Genomic DNA, 24,280 nt, shown 5'->3' with positions numbered 1-24,280 from the left:
CTAAAGGAGTGTATAAGTATTTCTTCCTAAGATCTGAACATGACTTTAAATAATGTAGCCCAAGATTGTTCCTCTTTTTAAAAAAAAGATTGCATGATAAAATAACCCTGGATATTTTTCTCTTTTAAACATATATTATTTCTAAGCCTATTTACCCCTGACTAGTAAAACTGATTTCTGAACTTTTACTCAGGCTTTATATCTAACCCTCCAAACAGAGTAAAGACTAGATGTTTAACAGGCACTTGAGGACTTAATTTCAGGTACAGTTTCCTTTATATAATAACTTTGCTTTAAGAAATTCTTTATATAAATCAACTCTTTGGAAATCAAATTCTTAAAATGCATAATGCATACTCATAAAGAGGTCTGACCACTAGAGGGTGGTTTACAAAAAAAGAGAATCCATTTGTAAATGTTTATTTATTTTTAAATTCTGGGTTTTGTTTCAAAGCAATAAGCAGGTATTAAGCAGAGTGTCAGGGGAGGGTAAGCCCTTCCTCAGTATTGCCGATGGGAAGGGGCTGTCACAGCTCGTACACATGAAATTCTGCACTTGTGCTAAAGTTGAAGGGGACTACTGCTGCTGAGCGTCAAATACTCCAGTGTAGAGTGATTCTACATGTCCCATATTTACATAAAGACTGGAAGAGCAGCCCTTAATCCTTGTTCCAGTTCTCCTTCATTTCTAGAAGGGATGGGCCCACCTTCACGCTGTCCGTGGCGCTCTCTACACCGTTCTCCTACTCCTCCCTTTTTCTCAGCCCCACCCGCCCGGGGACCTCTCTAGGTTCTGACAACGACCATCTTCCTGTTGGAATGGCATCATTTTAGGTGCTCAGTGATGGTCTATTTTCTTCATAGCCATTGTCTATATTGCTTCCTTTCTTAATCAGCCCCATGTCACAGTCACTCTCACCTGGATTTGTTCACAATGGACAGAGAATAAATACCTGTTAATCAGTTCTAAATGATCCAGTTGACCATAAGATCTGCACTTAAAAGCTTAAGATAAAAGGAAGATGCCTTGTTATTTTCTGTAGCATGTGTTAAGTTCCTTGGTTAAAATTTACTATAGGCCATAAATCCAGACAGTGAGATGAGGAAACTTTAACTCTGACTCAGATATTGCCATGGCAGATATTGCCATGACTCAAATAGCCCATGACTCAGATATGGCCTGTTCTCTTTGCCACAGAGAACTTTGTTTCACATCAAATTTTATTCTTTAAAACACTTGTAAATCATTGTGATTTTTGAAAACTTCTGCCTTCTGTGGGAGGTTTCAAAGAAAGGTTTTGCTTCCTCTACATGCATTTTGCTTAGCTAGAAGCAGCAAAGATAATCTTAACTCTAAATTTTTAAAAATTCTGATTCTGTGACTTACGGACAATTACTAAATGAAGATCTATGCTTGATAAGATGCCAGTTTTCTGAAGTACATGATTTTGAAGTCAACTAATCAAATGTGACTATGCTAAAAAGCAAAACTCTTCAGTCCAACACTATACAGTTTTCATGCACAAATGGATTAACAAGCTTCAGTTAGCCAGAGCACTCCAATGCAATCTCAGGTCAGCATTCCCTAAACTGAGTTCTGCATAAAACTAGTATCTCTGAGATGGCAAACGATATGAAAAAAAAAAAACAAAAGAATGGTATCATGGTCAAAGAAGTTAGGTTTTAACAAAGTTAGACGAGTTTCTTTACTATAGGACTTCTCAGAGCCTTTAATAGATGAGTGTGGACAATGAAATTCTAGGGGTGGTGAACCTATTTACCATGAACTCTTCTTAGAGTATCTTGACTGTTACCATTTTGAGGAAACATTAGTGTTTCACAGAGCAATTTGATAAAGCTTAGTTGAGGCGCATCACAAATTATCTTGCACTTCATCTCACCATAAAGTTTGTCTCCATTTGTTTCCTTCAGAGACGTTTCCTTTCAATTTCAAGAATGTATGCTCTTTGATATCTCCAGAAACTCCCTAACATATCCAATGGATTGTAAATACTGATAAAATGAATTAAGTCCAAAAATAGCAGCTATTTGTAATAAACAGTAAGAAAGATTTTTCAGCCCTCCTATTTTCCAACCATGTGAACTTGGGCAAATTACTAACTTCTCTAAGCCTCATGGACTGTAAAGACTATATCACAACAAAAATCCATTGACAAAGAACCTTGTACATAGTAAGTGGTCAATGAACATGAGCAATTGTTGTTGTTAAGTGTAAACAATGCCCTTATACACATGAAATAATGTACTTGGAAAACTGGATCAAAAGGTTGGTAAAAATAAAATAACCCATATATGGGAGGTACTAAATGTCAAATGTAAATATATAAATTTTGGATAATGGGTAAAGAAGAATGAAAACTCGCTAGTGACATTAGAATTCTGTTGAAATTCCTTATTCCACCATAAAATTCAGAATATTCTTTGTTCTTTTGCCTAAGCACAAAATTCTGACATGAGCATGGTGTAGCAGAAATACTGCATTGAACAAAAGTCTTGGATCTATGACTACCCAATTAAGATTAGAAGGGGTAGAACCAGTACTAATGGATTTATGTTTCAAAGAGGCTATTTTGCATAATGTAAGGAAGAACTTCCCAACATGAAAACTTGTCCAAAGATGAAATGACCCACCAGGGTTGCTGAATTCTCAGTGGCTAGAGGTGTCTTCACTTGGGCTGGATGGTCTCTCTCTCTATCTCTTTTTTTTAATTAGAGATGTTCCAGGTTTAGAGAAAAACCATGCATAAAATACAGAGTTCCCATATACCACCCTATTATTAACATCTTGCATTAGTGTGGTACACCTGTTACAATTGATGAAAGCATATTTTTATAATTGTTCTATTAACTATAGTCCATGGATTAACTTAGGGTTCACTGTTTGTATTGTGCAGTTTATGGATTTCTTAAAAAATATTTACTCTAGTAACATACATACAACCTAAAATTTCCCCTTTTAACCACATTCACATATATAATTTAGTGCTGTTAATTACATTCACAATGTTGTGCTACCATCACCACCATTCTTTAACAAAGCTTTTCCATCGTCTCAAATAGAAACTCTGTACACTTTAAGCCTTAACTCCCTATTTCCTACTCCCACCCCTCACCTGGTAATCTATATTTGATTATGACTCTAAGAGTTTGTGTATTCTAATTATTTAATATCAGTGGGATCATACAATATTTGTCCTTTTCTGTCTGACTTATTTCACTCAACAAGATGTCTTCAAGGTTCATCAATGTTGTCATGTGTATCAGGACTTCATTCTTTTTTACAAATGAACAATACTCCATCACGTGTATAGACCATAATTTTCCACCCATTCATCAGTTGATGGACACTTGGATTGCCTCCATCTTTTGGCAATTTTTAACTGTGCCACTATGAACATCAGTGAACAAGTATCTGTTGAAGTCCTTGCACAATTCCTTTGGTATATACCTGCAAGTGGGCTTGCCAGATCATAAAGTAATTCTGTTCTTAAATTTCTAAGGAACCGTCAAACTATCTTCCACAGTGGCTGCACCATTTTACATTCCCACCAGCAATGGATGAGTGTTCCTATTTCTCCACATTCTTTCCAACACTTGTAATTTCCCATTTTTTTTTTTTAAAGTAGCCATTCTAGTGGATGTGAAATGGTATCTCGTAGTTTTGATTTGCATTTTCCAAAAGGCTAATGATAATGATCACCTTTTCATACGCTATTTGGCCATTTATATATTTTCCTTGGAGAGATGTCTATTCAATTCTTTTGCCCATTTAAAACTTGGGTTGTTTATCTTTTTGTGTTGTGTTGAAGGATTTCTTTATATATTCTGGTTATTAAAACCTTATCAGATCTGTGGTTTCCAAGTATTTTCTCCATTGTGTAGGTTATTTTACTTTAGTGATAAATTCCTTTGAGATGCAAAACTTTTTCATTATGTTAGGTTCAATTTATCTATTTTTCTTCTCTTGCTTGTATTTTAGGTGTAAAATCTAAGAAAACACTGCCTGCCACAAGGTACTGAAGATGCTTCCTATATTATCATCTAGATTGATAGTTCTAGCTATTATATTAGGTCTTTCACCCATTTTGATTTGATTTTTGTGTATGGTGTGAGGTAGGGATCCACCTTCATTTTTTTGAAAATGGAAATTCACTTTTCTTTGCACATTTGTTGAAGAGACTATTCTTTCCCAACTGAGCTGTCTTTGTCCCTTATCAAATATCAGATGGCCATAAATGTGAGGGTTGATTTTGAGCTCTCTATGTGATTCCATTGGTCTATATAACTGTTCTTGTGCCTGTATCATGCTGCTATGATTACTGTGACTCTGTAAGTTGGGAAGTGTGATTTCCCAATTTTGTTCTTCATTTTCAAGAAGGCTTTTGCCATTCAGGGCCCCTTACCCTTCCATATACGTTTGATAATCGGCTTTTCCATTTCTGCAAGAAGGTTGTTGGAATTTTGGGTAGGATTACATTGAATCTGCAAATCACTTTGGGTAGAATTGACATTTAAGAATAGTTAGACTTCCATGAAAACGGAATGTCCGTCCATTTATTTAGGTCTTCTTTAATTTCTTTTAGCAATGTTTTATAGTTTACTATGTACAAGTCCTTTAATCCTTGGTCAGATTTATTCCCAGATATTTGATTTTTTAGTTGTTTTTGTAAATGGACTATTTTTTCTTGATTTATCCTTCTGAGCTAGTGTATAGAAACATGACTGATTTTTGGGTGTAGACCTTGTATCCCAACACTTTGCTTAATTCATTTATTAGCTCTAGGAGCTTTGTTGTATATTTTTCAGGATTTTCTGTAAATAACAAGATGTCATTTGCAAATAGGGAAAGTTTTACTTCTTCCTTTTAAATTTGGATGCTTTTTTATTTCTTTTTCTTTCCTACTCTGTCTGGCTAGAACTGCCAGTATAATGTCAAACAACAGTAGTGACATCTTGATCTTGTTCCTGATCTTAGAGGGAAAGCTTTCAGTTATCTACCATTTAGTATGATGTTAGCTGTAGGCTTTTCATATATGGCTTTTGTCATGTTGAAGTTTCTTTTTATTCCTAGTGTTCTACATATTTTTATCAAGAAGGGGTGCTAGATTTTGCTGCATGCCTTTTCTGCATTCATTGAAGTGATCATGTGGTTGCCCTTTATTCTGTTTTCTTATGTTGAAACACCTTGCATATCTGGGTTAAATCCCACTTGATGTAAAATTCTTTTCATATGCTGTTGGATTTGGTTTCATAGTATTTTGTTGATGACTTTTGCATCTATATTCATAAGAGACATTAGTCTATAAGCTTCTTTTCTTGTGATATCTTTATCTGGTTTTAGTATGAGTGTGATGTTGGCCTCATAGAATGAATTAGGAAGTGTCCCCTCCTCTTCAAATTTTTGGGAGAGTCTGAGGATTGGTGTCAATTCTTCCTGCAATGTTTGGGAAAATTCTGCTGTGAAGCCATCTGGTCCTGGGCTTTTCTTTGTTGGGAGGGTTTTGGTTACTGATTCAATCTCTTTACTAGTTATTGGTTTGTTGCGATCTTCTATCTCTTTTTGAATCACTGTAAGCGGTTTGCGTGTTTCTAGAAATTCTTCCATTTCATCTAGGTTTTCTAATTTGTTGGTATACAATTGTTCACAGTATCCTCTTATAGTCCTTTGGAATTTCAGCTGGGTCAGTAGTAATGTCCCACTTCTTATTTCTGATTTTCATAATTTGTGTCCTCTCTTTTTGTCTTCATCAGTCTAGCTAAAGGTGTATCAATTTCATAGAACTTTTTGAAGAACCAAATTTTGGTTTTGCTGATTATATCATTTTTTCATTCTCTATTTTATTTATCTCTGCCCCAATCTTTATTATTTCCTTCCTTTTGCTTGCTTTGGGTTAGTTTGCTCTTCTTGTTCTAGTTCTCCCAGTTTTGAGGTTAGGTTTCTGATATGGAATCTTCTTTTTAAATGTAAGCATTTAGAGCTATAAATTTCCTTCTCAGCACTGCCTTTGATGCATCCTATAAGTTTTGTTATGTTGTATTTCCTTTTTTATTCACCTCAAGATAGTTCCTTATTTTCCTTGTGATTTCCTCTTTAACTTACTGGTTGTTTAAGTGCATTGTTTAATTTCCACATATTTGTGAGTTTTCCATTTCTCCTTCTGTTATTGATTTCTAGCTTCATTGCACTATGGTTGGAGAAGGCACATTGTATGATTTCATTATTTTTTAATTTACTGAGACTTGTTTTGTGACCTAACATATGGGTTATCCTGATCCATGTGCACTTGAGAAGAATGTATATTCTGTCATTGTTAAGTAAAGTCTTCTATATGTCTATTAGGTCTAGTTGGTTTAGAACATTGGTCAAGCCTTGTATTTCCTTATTAATCTTTAGTCTAGGTGTATAAAAGTCTCCTACTATTAATACAGAAGCATCAACTTCTCCCTTCAAATTTGTTAGTATTTGCTTCATAAATTTTGGAACTCTGATGTAAGGTGCAATATATTTATAATTGTTACATTCTCTTGTTGAATTGACTCCTTTATAAATATTTATGGCTGTCTTTGTCCTTTGTAATAGTTTTTGAGTTAAAGTCCATTTTATCTGATATTAATATAGCTAACTCAGCTCTCTGTTGGTTACTAATAGCATGATATATTTTTTTCCATCCTTTCACTTTCAACCTATTTATGTCTTTGAATTTAAGGTAAGTCTCTTGCAGACAGCATATAGTTGGGTCATGCTTTTTTATCCATTCTGCCAATTTCTGCCTTTTGACTGGAGAGTTCAATCCTTTTACATTTAAAATCACTACTGATAATGCAGGGTTTACTTCTGCCATTTTGCTATTTGGTCTTTATATTTCTTACACCTTTTTTGTCTCTCAAATCTTCCATTAATGTTTACTTGTATATCTATTTGATTTTTTGTGTTGTGCCATATTGAATGCCTTCCCATTTCTATCTGGATATGTGTTTCATATATTTTCCTTCCGGTTACCATGGGGTTAAAATTAATATTCTAAATAGATAATAATCATTTTTGGTTTGATATCAACTTGACTTCAGTAGCATACACATAAACTTTACCTATACCCTTCAGTTCCTCCACCTATTTTTGTACTTGTTACCAATTATATCTTTGTACATTGTATGCTCAATATGATACATTTATTTTTGCTTTTTATGCATTTGCATTTTAGCACTTATAGGAAGCAAAAAGTGAAGTCATACCAAAAAATACAATACCACAGTATTGGCATTTATAATAACCCAAATGTTTTCCTTCTACCACAGGTCTTTATTTCTTTATGACACTTTGAAACACTGTCTAGTGTCCTTCCCTCTCAGTCAGAAAAACTCCCTTTAAGCTCTGCTTGTAGGGTAGGCCTATGGTGATAAATTCCCTCAACTTTTGTTTTTCTGGGAATGTCTTGATCTCTTCCTCATTTTTGAAAGAAAGTGTTGCTGGATATAAAATTCTTGTTTGGCATTTTTTTTTTTTTTTAATTCAGCACTTCAACTCACTATCTTCTTGTCTCCATGGCTTCTGATGAGAAATCAGCACTTCATCTAATAAGTACTCTCTTGTACACAACATGTTGCTTTTCTCTTGCAGCTTTCAGAACTTTCCTTGTCATTTTCCTTCAACAGTTTGATCAACATGTGATGAGGAATATTTTTCTTCAAGTTTATTCTGTTTGGAATTTGCTGAACTTCTAGGAAGTGCATATTCATGTCTTTTGCTAAATGTGGGAAGTTTTCTTTCTCCTTCTGGGATACCCATAATGCATATATTGATAGGCTTGATGGTGCCCCGAAGGTCTCTTTTAGGCTAATTTCGCTTTTTCTAATTTTTTTTCCCTCCTGCTCCTCAGCCTGACTCATTTCAATTGTCTTACATTTGAGTTCACTGATTCTTTCTTCTGCTGGTTCCAATCTGCTGTTGAAACCCTCCTAGGAATTTTTTATTTGGTTATTGTGGTTTTCAACTCCAGTAGTTCAGTTTGGTTCCTTTTGAAAATTTCTACGTCTTTATGGAGATTCTCATATTGTTCATTCATTGTTTTCCTGATATCCTTTAGTTCTGTGTATTTCCTTCATGAACTTGAACATATTAAAGATCATTTTTTAAAGTCTTTGACTACTATGTCTGCAATCTGGTCTTATTCTTTGCTCTTTTCTGGATTTTTATTCTCTTCTTTAGATAAGCCATCATTTCCTGTTTCTTTGTCTCGCAATCTTTTTTTGCACACCATACATTTTAATATTTTGAAATGTTAACTCTGGGATTTTTTCCTGTTTCTTGAGTTTGTAACTAGATGGTGATATGACATGAGTGTCAGAAAACCTAAGCCAAATACACCTTTCACTGTCTTTGCAAATCGGTTTTGCCATGGCTGGTGTTCTCTGTCAGAGTTCAGCCCTCCTATCAGGAAGGTCAGCCCAAGGAGAATGTGATGTGCAGTGTCCTCCCTGTCTTTTCTGAGCCTGTGTCTTGTCCTAGGCTTGTGACTACTGGTAGCTTTCGGAGGTCCCTGTTTATAGGAGTTTGAATGATCCCTGTACTTCTCCAGAAACATATATTCTCCCTCTTCTGGGTGTTCCACTGCATGTCTTAAAGCAGGTAAGCCATTGCCCCCTGCTGTCCATCTCAGTTGTTTGACATTGCTTTCCTTGTCTCAAGCAGCTTTTGGCTGGAGGGCAAATTCTGGGAGGGGGCACTGGAAAGGCATTTCCCAAGTCATTCTCTCCCTGGGGAAACAAGGCCAGGGATCTCAAAGGGAGCGCTGGCTCCAAACTGCCCTGGGGAGGGAAGGAGGAAGGGACCAGGACGGGCCCCAGGACCCTCTTCCAAGGCTCCTCGAATCTGTGCTTTCTTAACTCAGCCCCTGCCCTGGAAATGTTTCCCTTCAACTGTCCTCCCCTACTCTGAAGAAGTGTATACCATCTTTAGGTCTCATTGGCTGCCTTTTTCCAGGATAGGTTGGAATAATGTCCTCCCTCTGATTCCTGAGCACCCAGTGATCTGTAGTAACCAATCAAATCCTTGGTCAGCAATTGGCCTTCACACCACCACCACCCACCACCCCTAGATCTTGAGGAAATGGAATTTTATGACTCTCTCTGGCACCAGCAGGCTATGCTAGGGGCTGGACTCCACTGCTGCCTGCCATGAGAAGGGGGCTGGGCAATGGCAACCACCCCGCAGAGAGAGTGCTTTACTGATATTTACCATAATTTACCAGCCTCTTCCTCCTGCTCATCCCTGGATGCTGTATAGTGTTCTACTGGACGCTGGAGTTCCAAAATAGTTGATTTGACAGTTCCTACCTGTTTAATGGTTGTTCTGGTGGAGGGACTGATTCCTGGAGGCTCCGACTGTGCCATCTTCCCACAATTCAGTGTCTTGATGGTCTCATGGTAGATGTAGCAAACTCAAATATCCCAAAGGTAGCTGGACTAGGTGTACTCAAAACCATTCTCATGCCGAAGTTTAATGGCTTGTTATCATAATTGCAATTTTGAACAACATAACACAAGGATTTCGTTTGATTTAAATTTTTTTCAATTGTATTAAGACATAGGTAAACAGAATAAGGATGGAATATAAAGATAGGTTTTAAATCTTGGTTTCATAACTTGATAGTTTGGGTAGCTGTGTAATCTCTTGGATAGTCACATGCCTTGTCCATAAAATGAGGATAACAATACCTGCCTCCATTGTTATTAATATGCTTATTAAGCAAAGGGCATTTAGCAGGCCTTCAATAAATCCTGGATCCCTTTCCTGACTTTCCCCAAAAACCCCTCTAGAGAGTATTCTCAAGGGTACTGAAAGGACTACATTCCTTCCTTTAGATGGAAAGTGTTGAGACAGTTGATGGGAAAGTTGAGGAAGGGAATGTGAGGCTACAAGGAATATAAAAAATCTGGAATATAAGTGATTTTATTGACCTTGAGCCAATTAATTTATCTTTGACTCTCATGAACTACTTAATTAGAAAATATTATCACTAGTGACACAAAATGGCTCAATATTTATAAATTAACATGATTTTATAGCTTGATTACTTATACTATTGGATATAAAAGGTACTTCATTCACATGGTTATTACTATACTGAATGGAAGTTCTTTTTTCATAACTTTGTCCTTAACTAGACTCTCTTTGAGGACAGTCTTTATCTTTTCCAGGGTCTGGGGACACTTGGTACACCTGACATCTCACAGACGTTTATTATTGTTGTGAGATTAATGGATGTATATTGTGTAGATAATCCCTGGTACCACTTTCCAAAATCATTCTTATTTGACCTTGCAATGTGGTTGCTGATTGGGGAGGAAAAAGTGAGGGAAATGGAAACAGAAATACATTTTCCCCCCAGATTTTGCTTTTATTAGCTAATGCTAACATCAGTTCCCAGTTTCTGAACCTTAGTTTTGGTGACCCAGGATTATGCTGAATGAAAAGAGATCAGTATAGCATTTAAAGTACATTACAGAGAATCCACTAAGAAGCTAAACTATAATTCAATTACTATTTCTTACCTTCATGAGATTAAAACAGAATATAGATGAGGCACATTTAAAATAGATTATAAAATTTAAACATTTAATTTCATTTATTTGTATTTTGTGAAACAAAATTGAACCGGCTAAAAAAATAGGGATCTTTAAAACATTAAATTTCTTAGAGGGAATTTTTATGTCCTCGACACATTCAAGATGGGAAAAAAAACTAATTAATAAAAAATATTAAAGGACTAATAAATTCTGAAGTCAGTATTTGGTGAACATCTGAACATCAAATAGAATCCAAGGCATTATTCATGACCAATTTGTTAAGACCTTATTTTCAGAAAAAAAAAATTAAGAGATTCACCTGCCAGAAGTCAGCCACCGTGGCTGGAAGAGGTCCTTGGGTTGCAATATATGCAGGATTCCTAGGGTCGTGATCCAGCTGCAGAGAAAAGATTACAGTAACAAAGAACAGTGTAAAAATTAGTAAAAAAAAAAAAAAAAAAAAAAAAGAGGGAAAGGAAGGAAGGGAGGGAGGGAGGGAAGGAAGGGAGGGCAAAAGAAAGGCAGACATAGGCTAAGGAAGAAATGAAGAAGGCATATTCTGCTCCAAATTATGTATTAACAACTTCTGCAGAAATAAGAAACACTTCCAGGTTGCTTCTTCCTTGTTACCCTTCCTTGATCAAATATGCACTGGTAATTCTGTGCTCTATCTGAGTATATGATTCTGAGGATATCACATCAGAAATACTTTCCTTACACCTAAAATTGAGGTTATAAAAGCAACATCAACAGAAATGAAATCCTTAGCCCAAATAAACCAGATGCCAATAAATTAATTCTCTTAACAGGCAAGACCACGTGCGCTTGGTGGTCCAGGTCCTAAGGCAGGGTAGTGGAAATAAAAGGAAGGAGGGCAGAGCACGACCAAAGTCTCAAATCCTGGGCTTTCTAGCCCTACCAACACAGGAAACATTTAAAAGCATGCAAATGATTGCATAGCAATTCAGCCAGTGTTACCAGTGTAAATGACCTCCATTTCCACCACAGGCTATACACGGTGTTTCAGAATAATGAGCCCATTTGTTACAACCACTGGCTCTGGGCAGGGGCGAGGTTAAACTTAAGCTCTTACCAGAGAGTAAGGGCACCATTCATCCATGCACCGTGAATAAACTCTTCAGTGTCCTGGAAGAATTAATTAACAACGGGCGTCCTGCTGCCCTGAAAGAGTTAATGCGGCTTACATGGGAGCTTGTTTTTGTTTATGCAACCTGAGTCATCCCCATCCCCCGCCTTTGGAGCTGGACTCAGCCCACAGTGTGACGAGCACTTCGTCCAAGATGAGGTCCCAGCGTTCGAGTAGCTAATTTCCTATTCTATTTCTACCCTGCCAAACAGGGACTAAAAACAAACAAACAGAAAAGAATGCAGTTGTGGTTTTTCTGGCTAGTTGATTTGTCCAAATGCATCCTCCTAGCCTCAACAGGGGAAGTTTGGCTTACAAGACTTCAATTAAATATTTAATTACAAGACTAAGCAGAAGAAAAAGAGAAGACTCCAAGGGAAAAAAAAAAAAAAAAGCCTTAGAAGCAAATAGGATTAAATCACAAGGCTGAGGGTGGTCAGATGGATGGGTACAGTTCTTTTCCCTAAATCCCAAGCCTTGATCATCCTGAAGAGAACAGAACAACACTGGACTTTATATATGTCAGCCAAGATTTCCTCATCACAATAATTCCAAAATGACTGATCAGCTCCTTCCCAGACATCCCAAAACGGACCCCAGAAACAAGTTCCAGAAGATAGCCAATAATGCCTTCTTGTAAAGCAACCACTTACTTATTAGACTGATACAGTCCTTTATTACTTTTTTCATGGTTAGAACTAGAATTTATTCCTTTGATATCAAAATTTGCTTAAAAATTTAAAACACTCTATTTAAAGATAATCATTAAGAATATATTTCTCAAGAAGTGAAAAATGAGAAAGTTTCACCTATGTATAATTCTAAACTAACACATGAAGGATTTCAGATGTAAATACCAGTGTCACCTTCAAACACTGCTTTGCATTTATGTTTGAGGAAGAACCAATGTGAGTCATTTTTTTCTTTAATAGTAATCCAGTGAATCTGTGCACAGCCTCTCAACACTTTCATTGATGATGGTTGTCAGCATAAAAGAATGAACCAAATGCACCTTATAATTATGTACAATATAAAAGAGGGAAAGAGCATAAAAGAACAGATGTAAGTTATTCTAACAGAACAACAATATGATGCTAGCTGAGAGGAAAAAGCAGGAAAAAAAGCTTTTCGTGCATCTAATTTAGTGATTCGTAATTAAAACTGGACCTCGTTTTGAAACTCACCACAACACACACAATACAGGTAAAATTATGTTACTTTCACTGAAAGCCCCAATTAAAATGTTTCAGTAGAAAAATGCTTAGCAGAAATAAGGAGTTTTGGTTTTTTAAAACATGCACTTGTTGGGGGTAACAGCTATTTACTGAGACCCTTGTCTCTTCCTGAAAATAGTTATGCATAAAAATTAAAACCCCACCTTCTTTCCAAATGTGTTTTTTTTTCCCCCAAAGCAATTTAGAGATCAGCACATTGAAAAATTGTTAATATGTTTAAACTGGCACATTTAGTTGCTTTGAAAATGAAAAATAAATGATTAAAAGTAAAAATCTGGACAGGGTTTCAGGAGGGTAATAAGGCAACTTTTGTGAAAGGTCTTCATTGTTGTGGTTTTTAAAATTACTTAAACCTGTCACCTGTTAAGTGCCCAAGCCAGAAAGAAGCAAAGAAAGCCCTTGATGTTGTGGGGAGGGTAATACAGAAATATTTTCACGCTCTCAGCTCCAGGAACTCAGGGCTTGCCCCTCCTGGCATTTCACTACTGCTCAATGGCTGTCACATCGGTGTTGTTTGAAATGTGGTGAAAACCATAATGAGCAGAGAGTGGTGAGATGTGTCATCAGTTTAACAATAACTCAAAAGACAATTAGGACTATCTCATTCCAGGCACATTCTTTTGAACAGAAAGTAATTATGGGCAGAAGCACTTTTTGCTTGTAGTGAATAGAAAGCAAAAAGAAATCCTTACGGGGGTCTTATGCAGAATTTAACTGAATAAAAGGAAAACTAATATTTTAATGAACAGAAGTTTTATTAAATTTAAGGATACGTGTATTTAGAGGAAATCAAGTAAGTTTATACTAACACTGTTTTTTTTCCCAATAAAAGCATTTGATTGACAACCACAGCATAGCACATGGGTGTTTTCATCTTTCTGCCCTCGTGTAGTAACACACAGCTGTCTGTTCTTACTTCCTCTGACCCACATGCTAATCTTCCCCACCTTCTCTCTCATTCTTTTCCATTTCTTTGTAGTATACTTTTTATTTGAATGTTATGTTCACATACACAAACCACATGTCCATGGAAAAAGTCATCTAATCTCCCTGGGCTTCTGTTTCAGTATTTGTGAAATGGTGGTGATTATGGTGGGAGTAGGGGAGGCTGGATAATACGATATGATCTCTAGTGCCCTATTAGCTCTGGAAGTTTGCACACATATACATGTGCCGATTCATATATACATATATGTGTGTATGTGTACGTATCCTAGCTTTTGGCATGCTGAAATCATCAGCAAATAGCTGTAAATTTATATGGATTTAAAAACCATGCTATTGGGTAAACTGAGGCCTGTTAGAACAAGCTCTAGTCTCCTTTGTGAACTGGGTAAGATTAAAGGTCTCTGCTTCTAGAAGCACAAAGTTTACATGTTTTCTGGAAGCATTACATGGCAGGGGCATTTGCAGATGTAAAGTGGGGCGAAAGAGTAAACATTTTCTCCCACAATGGGTATTTTTTGCAGTAACACTGCCCTGGCAGAGAAGTCAGTATCACAGAAAATCAAATGTTAGTCATTGCCTTGTGATTTCATGTAAAATGAGGATCAAAGGGCATCATGAACAAAGTATCAAAAACAACCAAGTATCACAAACTGGTAAAATTTTGCTTTTACTATGACTTTTTTTTTTCTTTTTGGAAAAAGGAAAAACATTTGTTTCTGTTAAATCTGTTATCCATGTGGTAGACTCATTCTTATGAAGACACTAAATGGAATAGGTTACAAGTAAGGTTTATTTCTATTTTTTATAAATCATTAAAAAAAAAAAATCTAGTGATTTGCCTTAAGCCCATAGAATGGCAGTTTTCAAATAAGCATGGGTGATTGGCTTTATCTTTAGAAACTAATCTGCATAAAAAACGTAGCTATGATTTCCCCAATATTCCAAACAAAACTGATTTAAAAAGTAAGTATTCAGCATATCACGACCAGATGATAGATATTCTAAACTTGTGAACGTCTCAAGAAAACCTACTGATTGAGGAGCTGGCTGCTGGTGGTGGTGGTGAAATGACAGCCAGATTCTGATCCCAAAGAAACCACTGGGCGCTGTTAGCTGTGACTCACACTAAGTCTTAGGTAAGATCTGGGCCAAACATTGTGGGGGATGGGGTAGCAAGGAGTGTCACCATTATATTCTAAAATCTTACACAGAGTGAACATGCATTTTGTATTTCTGAATTTCTAAATGCCCACCCTTACATCTGCTTTTTCTAATTTTCTAATATTAAACCACATTTCAGAATGTTTTCTTAAAAGCAAACAGAATGTTCTCTTAAAAGCAAGGAAATATTAGGCCTGAGTTTTTCAGTCACTTTTCCAGATAAAAATTTTTAATATAGAGATTTTTGGGAAATTATAGCTTTGGTAATTCACGGGAGAGACTGACTTATGAAACTGAATTATTTTCATATTTTATTCTTCTCGGTTGATATTTGTTTTAGTAAAATATTGAATATAAACAATAATTATACACACATGGGTGTTTGGTGGTAAATATTTTCTGAGAACCAAAGACTTGGCAACTCCCATATTTGGCTGATTGCTTACAATAATCAGGACATATTATCTATCAACCTTTTCTCAAAAGTAAATTTGTCCCAACTTAAATTAGTTTAAATGCATTCTGAATTAAAACTTAAACCTTAAACAAGTCTTTCCTCCCATAATAAACAGCAGAATGAAGAAGTAAGTTTTATTTTCAATGTCATCTGGAATTTCAGAATTGTTCCTGGTAATAAAACTTGGATGCTGTGTTTGAGCAAACTGCCATGTTAATGGCATTTCTCAGCCTGGTGTCTTCAATAATAACCAAGCTGAGTTTTTAAATGTAGCTGATGGGTTTTTCTCTCAGACACCCTATGAGGGAAAACTGAATTCCCATTTACTTTCATGACCTCTGATTTAAAAGCAAAGATTGCACATTATTTACTACTGGATGATTTCCCTGAAATTTAATGAGGACCGAGTACAAATATGACAGATGTAATTATCATAGTTTCATTCTGCACAGCCAGGGTCTTCTTGTGCTATAATTGCAAGCTTTTCATTCAACTGCTGCTAGTAAGGTTATCACTGTGCTTTCAGTAATTTCAGAAAGAAGAGGTACCATAGACTTCTTCTAGTTCATTCTTACTAGAATTTGAGAAAAGAATTGTGGTGTGAAATCAGGGGAAAACATAAAATGGGACCATAAAATTACCTCTCTCTCCTGGCATCACCTTCTGACCCATATCCTGGCCCTATAAGGCCTGGGGAGGTCATTCGGAATTCCTACTAATAAAAGAGAAAATGGGAATTGTGTGGAAGTACAAGAATTCACATACGACACATGCACACACACCCTCTAGCGTCCGTGTGTGTGAGTGTGAAAGCTGCCAGGGGGTTTCCAAGGATGATACAGTGTCTGCACCATGCACTGTTGTTCACACTGAAACCTGGCTTTAGCGTGAAATAGCTCAGACATCTGAGAGTTGGATGCCCATGAGATGGGGGGTAGCTGGGCAGGCCACAACACTGAACTCCCTTCTTTTAGACTTGAGAATAATTGCTTCATTTTTTCATTCTACTTATCATATGGTTCATTCCAGCAAGAAGGAACCACAACAGGAAAGACCCTAGTTTTTCTTTTTTCTTCAGGCAGTTTTGAGGTGACCATCAGTCATGCTCATCTCATAAAGACCAAATCCAGGCCCTTACAAAATCTAACTTCATCCAAAAGTATGTCATATACAGAAAAGGAGAGATTAGCAAACAAAGGAGGCTTTGGTTTGATATTTTGAATTAGAATTTGATAGAAAAATACTAAACACATCACATCAGATTTATTAAGAAAGACAAATGGCTCCAAACAAGAACATGTGAAACACAGACAAATCTTTAAAGCCAACATCTGCTGGAAGTAAAGAAATTGCTCCTTCTTAAAAATAAAGAAAGAAATAAAATTCTAGGCTCAGGAGGGTATAGAGTAAGGGTAACAGATCAACACTTCACTTTTAATTCACTGATTTCAAAGCCAAATATAGTACATGCTGCTTTCATTGGATGGGATTGTGATGCTTCAGGAAATATAGTTTGACCCATGGCACCTAAGAGTCTTAATAATAAGCTATCAACAATAGATACACTGAAATAAACAGGATCAACAACTATAAAAATGGTCTGCCATAAATAGCTACTGCTTGTAATCAGATGGGTAAATGTTCTGATCTAAAGCTCACTACTGAAGGATTAAAAAAGGAATGTTAATACACTGTATATGTGCATTTTATGAATCAGGAGATGGCCCACTTTCTTTCATTTAGTAGTTAACCGGTGATCTCCCTCCTTTCAACTAATTGGAACGGTGCCGTATCTTAAAGGGATTATATTTGTCTGAATGTATATTTGAAATTTTAGGGAGATGCCTTGATGCTTCTCAGAAAACCAAATTAAAAAAGAGGCAAAACAAAAACAGTTTAAAGAAGTACATATTGAAACCAAAATTCCTCATAAGCCCATATTAAATCTTTACCTTTTCTCTGCCATTGATTTAAAATGCCATCAACCAAGCTTTCCAAAAAATTTCTTCTTTGGACAGTTTCATTTCACTTGCTTCCCCTCTACAATCATTCTAATTAGATTTTACAAAACCAGTTTGAGTCATCACTTAATTCTGAATTTTAACCTCCCTCTAACTACTAAGTTTCATTTCTCTTCTCTGTTCACCCTTCCGGCAACTGCAGACTTGCCCCTTTTTAGCCCTATCTTCTCCCCCAAGGTTTATGACGGAGGAAAAATGTTCAAGTGGTACCAAGAAGAAGAGGAAGGCTGACAGGATGAGGTCCACATGGGCTGGTGAGGAATTCTCTGGAAAACCCGAACACCTGCTATTCACAGGGGTACTACACCAAGTGATCTATAAGACGCTGTGACACCAATTTCTCCAGAAATAGAAAAGACATCAAATCTCTCCAGTCCTTTAAAGTGTCAGTTCCCTGAGTGAGGGCACAGTCACAAAGCACTCTCTTTTTCTTAAAAAAAAAAAAAAAAAAAAGATTCCACCCACTGGAAAAACATAAAGGAAAACTAACCTACAATTTTGAATTGGCCTTAGTGTCATCGATCGTTTAAAAAAGGAGCAGGTTTGGGTTTAGTTTTTTCTGTCTCCCCTGAATTAATAGAAAAGTAAGTGGCTCTAGAAAAGGGGAACACAACTAATTAAGGACTTTTCCTAATTCTTGTCAGTAAATTACCAAGTCACCATTGCTGAACTCTCCAAGTCAGTACACTTTCGGCCTTTCCTCCCTGCTTAGTCAAACAGCTCCTGCGGGTGAGAGAGAACCACACAGGAATGGCTGCAGACTAAGGCTGAGGAACGGAAAGACAGCCCCTGCTTGTTCCTGGCTGGGGCGAGTTACCGGATCGCTAAATGGAACACAGCATATGCTCTTTCCATTTAAAAACTTCTCACGTGACTTGGCTACCTTCATGCTACCGGAGGAACAAAAACAAGAGTTGACTCTGGAGTCAGTTTATATACTTACAATGGGGCTTGCGTTGATATAGTCCGAGTTGCTGTGGCTATTTTCCAATTTCAGCAGTATTCTGGAGTGATCATCTGCAAGTAACCCCAAGAACAGACTGTTACATTTCCACCCAGCCCTTCATCTGCTTAGAGACTATGGTATGTTGCATTAACGATGGCTTTTAAATGCCCTTCCCAGGCTATAAAATGCCATTCCAGTGCTCTCCTCTTTGTGATGCTCCTTAAAACCTTCTAAATTTTCTTTTTATTGCCATTTTTCCTTTCTGTTTTCCAATTATAACTCTTTAGCCTAGGGGGTGTAAAAACCAGGTGTGTATGGAGCTAATACTAAGTTCTCGCTTGGTAGAATTGAGATAGGCTGATGTTTTTCTTATTTAAATTTCAAATGCCAACATTAAGCATTCTTCTGCAATATTTAAGATAGTGTTTGTCATCAAATAAGGGACATATTTGTTAACATAATAGTAAATAAATATAAACATGAATGTTAAGCTCTAGGCTGCCAATAAAAATAAAAAGCTTTGTAGTCTATAAATGGTTAAATCCTGAAAGTACAGGAATTTTATTTTGAAAGGAGAGCAAGAGAAAAAGAAAAAGCAGATAAAGAGGGAATACAGGAGAAATGCACAAGTGGAGAATTACTGGCATGCAAATGTGCCTCAAACAAGCAAAATAATTGGATTCATGTTGAAACCAGATACATCAGTGGGATTAATAACATTTCATATTTGTCAAAGCTTAATATACTTGATACATGAATTATTCTTAATTTTGGTCCTGAAATAATCACCGCCCTGCTCACTGTGGTATACCTCTTCCCTTGTTTTTCAGGAACTTTTAAAACGTGACCCTCAGTGGTAGCTCAAGAAGGAGCCAGGATGCTATACTACATAGCATCCTTTGAAATTTGTTCTATGGCTACTTGTTGAATTGTAGCTTGAGAGTTGTCACCTTTTTGTATATATGTTATATTTCACAAAAAGGAAATAACTGAAACTGTGGTGCTGTAACTCATAACATTTTTGGAAATTTCCTTTTTAACTACTTGCTAAATTATACTGTGAAAGAGAGTGCCTTTTTGCATATATGTTGTATTTCACAATAAAGAAATGGCTGAAACTGTGGAACTGTAACCCATAACATTCTTTGAAATATGCTCTCTAACTACTTGTTAAATTGCATTTGGCAAGTTATCACTTCTATGTACATGTCATATTCTACAATAAGAAAAAAAAAAAGAAAAACAGCAACAACAAACAAACCCAGGGCTTGGTAGCTGGTGAGAAATGGAGCACAGCTGGGAGCCAGCAGACTGGTTTTAGCCACACAAACATGCTGTGTGCACCTGGTTTTGGGGTGAGCCTGGGGGGCAGATCTAATCTTTGTTAGCAAGAGAGACAAAGAACACATAGAGATCAAGGCCATCCAAGAAGAAGCCCCTAGGCAAAAGAGAGAAAACAACCTCCAAAAAAACAAAACAAAACAACAAAAACCCAAATCAAATCAAATCAAATAAAAAAGAAGGAGCCAGGCAGGGACATTGGCTATGTCTCCTTTGGTAACGTCCGGTTTGGTAAGATTCACAACGGAGGGAAAATCCATAATGGTCCTTCCTTTTCCCTCTAACTTGGAGTGTGTAGTCACCTTTATCCTTCCTCTGCAAGGTGCCAGTTGAAAACTGAAAGTGATATAACACACTCAGCTCTGTAATCTCTTGCTCCAATTAATGTCTTTTTGGTGGTACATATAACACGTTTTATTTTCTTCCAAGAAAATATAACCTGGGGTTGGTGGTGGTGAACTTTTTACATCCGGTCCAGCTTTCTGCCATTTCAACCATGTAGCTGAACTTCTTATATACTGGTCTGGCTACCAGAAGGAAACAGCTCGCAATTGTGAAAAACAATTCAGTAGAAGCAGAGAAGACTTTGCTTTTGTTTGGGTTTCTTTCATTTCTCCCAGAGATTTTTATAACACATGCTAAGGCTTGGGAAACTTAGTGAATCTTATAACTGAATTTGGAAAGCAACCACTATTAGAGATCAGTGAATCTGAATTTAATTAAGATTAGATTGGACACCATTCTTATTAAAATACTAATGTTGTCTTTTTCAATAGAGAAAAAACATCTAGAGACAGAGAAAAGAGTTTATATATTAGATGAAATATTTACATATATACACATTACACACACATACATATATGTACAATGTGGAAATGTTCTGCAAGTATTTATTGATTGGAGCTGCCAAATCATTCCACCAGCTTTTAGTTCAAGTATGAATAATGATACAAAAATTCCATGGACTCAACGGCTTTGGGTTCCTGCAAACTTATTCTTGAAGGAATGAAAAGTTGTCAGTGGCAGGACACTTAAATAAAATTTACAACAAAAATTGGTCGACTTTGACATCCTAACCCCCTAGAAACACTGCCACAAATGTTATGTTCAAGGAGCCCGATTTCACAGGGTGAGGCCACACGGACACATCAAAGCACGAGCCATACACTTCACTCGGAAGTAGGCACCCTTTCTAAAGGGATGCCACAGGGCCTATTGTTTCAACCCACATAGAATTCTGGAATAAAAGAGCAAGACTTGTAGCTGCTTCCAGAGGGTCTCACAAGAGCCCTGCCTCATTATAAATATTTTCAGCCCAGGCAACTGTAGGCACTTGTGATAGCGGCAACCGGGGACTGCCCCTAATTGTCTGAGAAACCTTCACAAAGAACAGGGTCACTAGCAAAAGAGAAGGGAGCCAGGGGATCCGCAAGAAGAATTACAGCCCCCAATTTCCTGGCTTCAGGAGTTGCACACTTTAAATGTGCTAAATGCGGCCTGGACACAAACCATCCCTCCTTGTAGAGCTGAATAGGCACTTAGAGAAAGCCCAGGCTCTGGAAAGCAGGCTGTGTGATTTGCCTCATCACAAAGGGGATGTGGGGCACCGCCGAGCTCTGTGAGCAATAAACAGCAAAGAGAAGGCGGCTTGTGCTTTCACCGGGGTTTAGTAAATAAGTGTCAGCTGAATTTTCTAATGGAAAAATTAAGAAAATGCTATCTCGCTCTGGGAATCTCAGTAAAATAAAAAATGCAATGTAAAAGGCCGGTATTCTGAATGGTAGTTGGGGACAAACTGTTTTGTGAACCTGAGTCTAAGCTTGTGCTGTTGAATCTCACGCGATGGTGACGCAACTCCATAGAATTTCTAAAGCATCTCTCTTTGAGAAGTATTTTGTTTAGCTGCATTCATTTCCTCTTAGGCCACTCTTTAAAGATGGGATTGAGTCTAGGACAAGGATTTAAAAAGTTTTAGAGTTCATCGACCTTCCCATCAGAGGTGTGATTTTGCGGTAATAGGCTGATTTTAAAATCATCAGTGAAGTTACATTGTTTTTTAATACTGGACCGTTTTGAACCTCAATTTGCAATAACTGGAAATATTTGGAATGGTTGGAGTGATGCTGGCTAGAATACAATGGAAGGTAAATTCATGTCCCAGGGAGTGAGATCACTTGCCTAGTGGGTATTTCATTTTGCTGGACAAATCTCTTAACTCCTTTGCCATTCATTTTTCCTTTTAAAAAGGAAGTTAAGAGAGCCAATATTATGACACTAAAAAATTCTGAGTATCCTAAAAGACATTTTCTCTTGAAATACAAGGTTTAGTATTGGTGCTGTTGGGGATTGAATCATGTCTCCCACAAAAGGCAGGTTCAGGTCCCAACCCCTGGTCCTGTGGGCATGAATCCTTCTGCAAATAGGACCTTTGAAGATATTATTAGGTAGTGCCCAAACTGAATGACAGTGGGCTTTAGTCCAATATATCTGAAGTCCTTATAAGCAAAGGAAATTGGACACAGAAAGAGAGGCCATGGAGAACAGCCAGCAGCTGGAAGTCAACGGAACCCGGAAGAGAAAGGAGAAGATGATGCCATGTGCATTGCCAAGTGATGGAAAAGTCAAGGACCAAGGATCACGGGCAGCCAGCCCCAAAGGCCTCAGTCTTTGGGGAGAAAGCATTGCCTTGCTGATGCCCCAATTTTTTATTTCTTCTAACCTCAAAACTGTGAGCCAATAAATTCCCATTGTTTAAGCCAACCCATTGTAGGGTATTTGTTTTAGAGGAGAAAAAACAGTTTTCTTTATCCTCAATAGGACAAAGGGAAGACAGAGTGGCATGGTAGGTTTAAGCCATTCACTCAAGGTCAAAAAGCATGTGGGTGGGGCTCATGAGCCTATAATCATCTCTCTTGCCAATGCTTGAATTATTGCATTTTGCTCCTTGCTATGCCCAGAGAAAACACACACACTGACCTCTCTTGGGAGCAGATAAAATTCAATGACCTGAACCTCTGGGCAAGAATCTATCATAATCTAGGCACTTAACATTTCAGTTACTAATTCTTGCAGGAGTGTTCTTAAAAACTTAGTCTGAGAACTCTTAGAAATCAGGAAGACATTGAAATTCAAGTAGCTTTCTTCCTTTCTGTATCTGACCCTAAAACTTTTTGAGTTACTTCCCCCCAATAGAATCCATGATCCATAAATTTTATCAGGGAGGAAAGGAGAAAAACACATATCAAGAAGAAACTTGCTGTATTAACCCATTGTGCATTTCCTTTTCTGAACTTCTAAAGCATTTATCATGCAGTAGTGCCTTGTTTAAGAATATTTCAAATTTCTCTAATATTCTATATTTTCAAAAAGTAGTTTCACATATAGAAATATTCTTCCTCAAACTCTGTGACGTAGATAGAATGTGTACTATTTTCCCATTTTAGAGTTAGAGAAACTTAGAGTGATCAAATGATTCACTTGATGAAGGTCGTATGGTAAGCAGTTAAGAGCACAGGGTTTGAATCCCAGCTCTGTCACTTGCTAGTCAGGTGGTATGTGGGTAAATTACTCAGTATTTTTAAGTGTCAGGTTTCTCATCCAAAATTTAGGATACTAATATCTAACTCATAGAGTTGTTGAGATAAATGACATATTTAAAGTACTCACTCTAATGCCTGGCATACAGCAAGGAGTTCAGGAACAAGTTCAAGATTATAGATGGACACATACTTCACTGAGTAAAATTCAGTTGCATTGGCAAAACTTATTTACGTTACATTGTGTTGTCAGTAAATATAAAATGATTTTCCTAAATGTCAACAAAAGAAACAAGCCCCAGAATTTCTTTTTGGTTATCACTAGGGCAAAGATAGCCAAACTACCGTACTTTGGAGGACACTGCAGCTTAATCATAAATCATTCTAAATTTGCCAAAATCTAGATCTTTTTCACATTCCACGTGAACACATCTAAGGAAGCACATGGAGGCTTTCTTTGCCTATAATATCATCTCACAACATGTACTGCTAAGGAGAGTATTTTCTTATGCTTCCCAGTTACGTTATTCATATTGTGTAAGTAAACAGATATATATGGCTCAATAATCTTCATATCACTAGTAGATGAGTTCCTGGATGTTGCTGATTTGTAATGTGAATTAGGGCATCTGTAGAAGTTCACTAGTTTACATTGGTGGACAACGGAATTTCTTCATACAAGTGGTCTGCCAAATGTTTTCTTGGGTCTCCCCAGCTGTCTCAATTTTCTGTTAAGATTTATATTAAATCATTTAAACTGGCTGGATGACTTTTTTTTTCTTTTTTTTACTGTGATGATGTTGCTAAATGTAGAACGAGTCATATAATAGTTTTAGAACGTCAAGAATCTGAGTCTTTAATGGGGTACTGATACACTGTGATGTGCTCAACAGATGGCTGG

General features: G+C 36.9%; 1 protein-coding gene across 1 annotated transcript in view; it reads right to left on the bottom strand.

Moving 5' to 3' along the window:
• Positions 1-24,280, bottom strand: part of PTPRN2 (protein tyrosine phosphatase receptor type N2) — a 1,313,563-nt gene that overhangs the window by 44,793 nt on the left and 1,244,490 nt on the right. The window contains exons 16-17 of the mRNA XM_037835719.1: positions 18,500-18,573; positions 10,907-10,984 (exon numbers count right to left, since the gene is read on the bottom strand). Of these exons, the coding sequence (XP_037691647.1) occupies positions 10,907-10,984; positions 18,500-18,573 (152 nt within the window). The remainder of the gene's footprint in view (positions 1-10,906; positions 10,985-18,499; positions 18,574-24,280) is intronic.

This window comes from Choloepus didactylus, chromosome 5, assembly GCF_015220235.1.
Source record: "Choloepus didactylus isolate mChoDid1 chromosome 5, mChoDid1.pri, whole genome shotgun sequence".
NCBI classification, from domain to species: domain Eukaryota; kingdom Metazoa; phylum Chordata; class Mammalia; order Pilosa; family Megalonychidae; genus Choloepus; species Choloepus didactylus.
The sequence above is the reverse complement of the archived record's forward strand: the minus strand, read 5'-3'. Positions and strand labels throughout refer to the sequence as shown.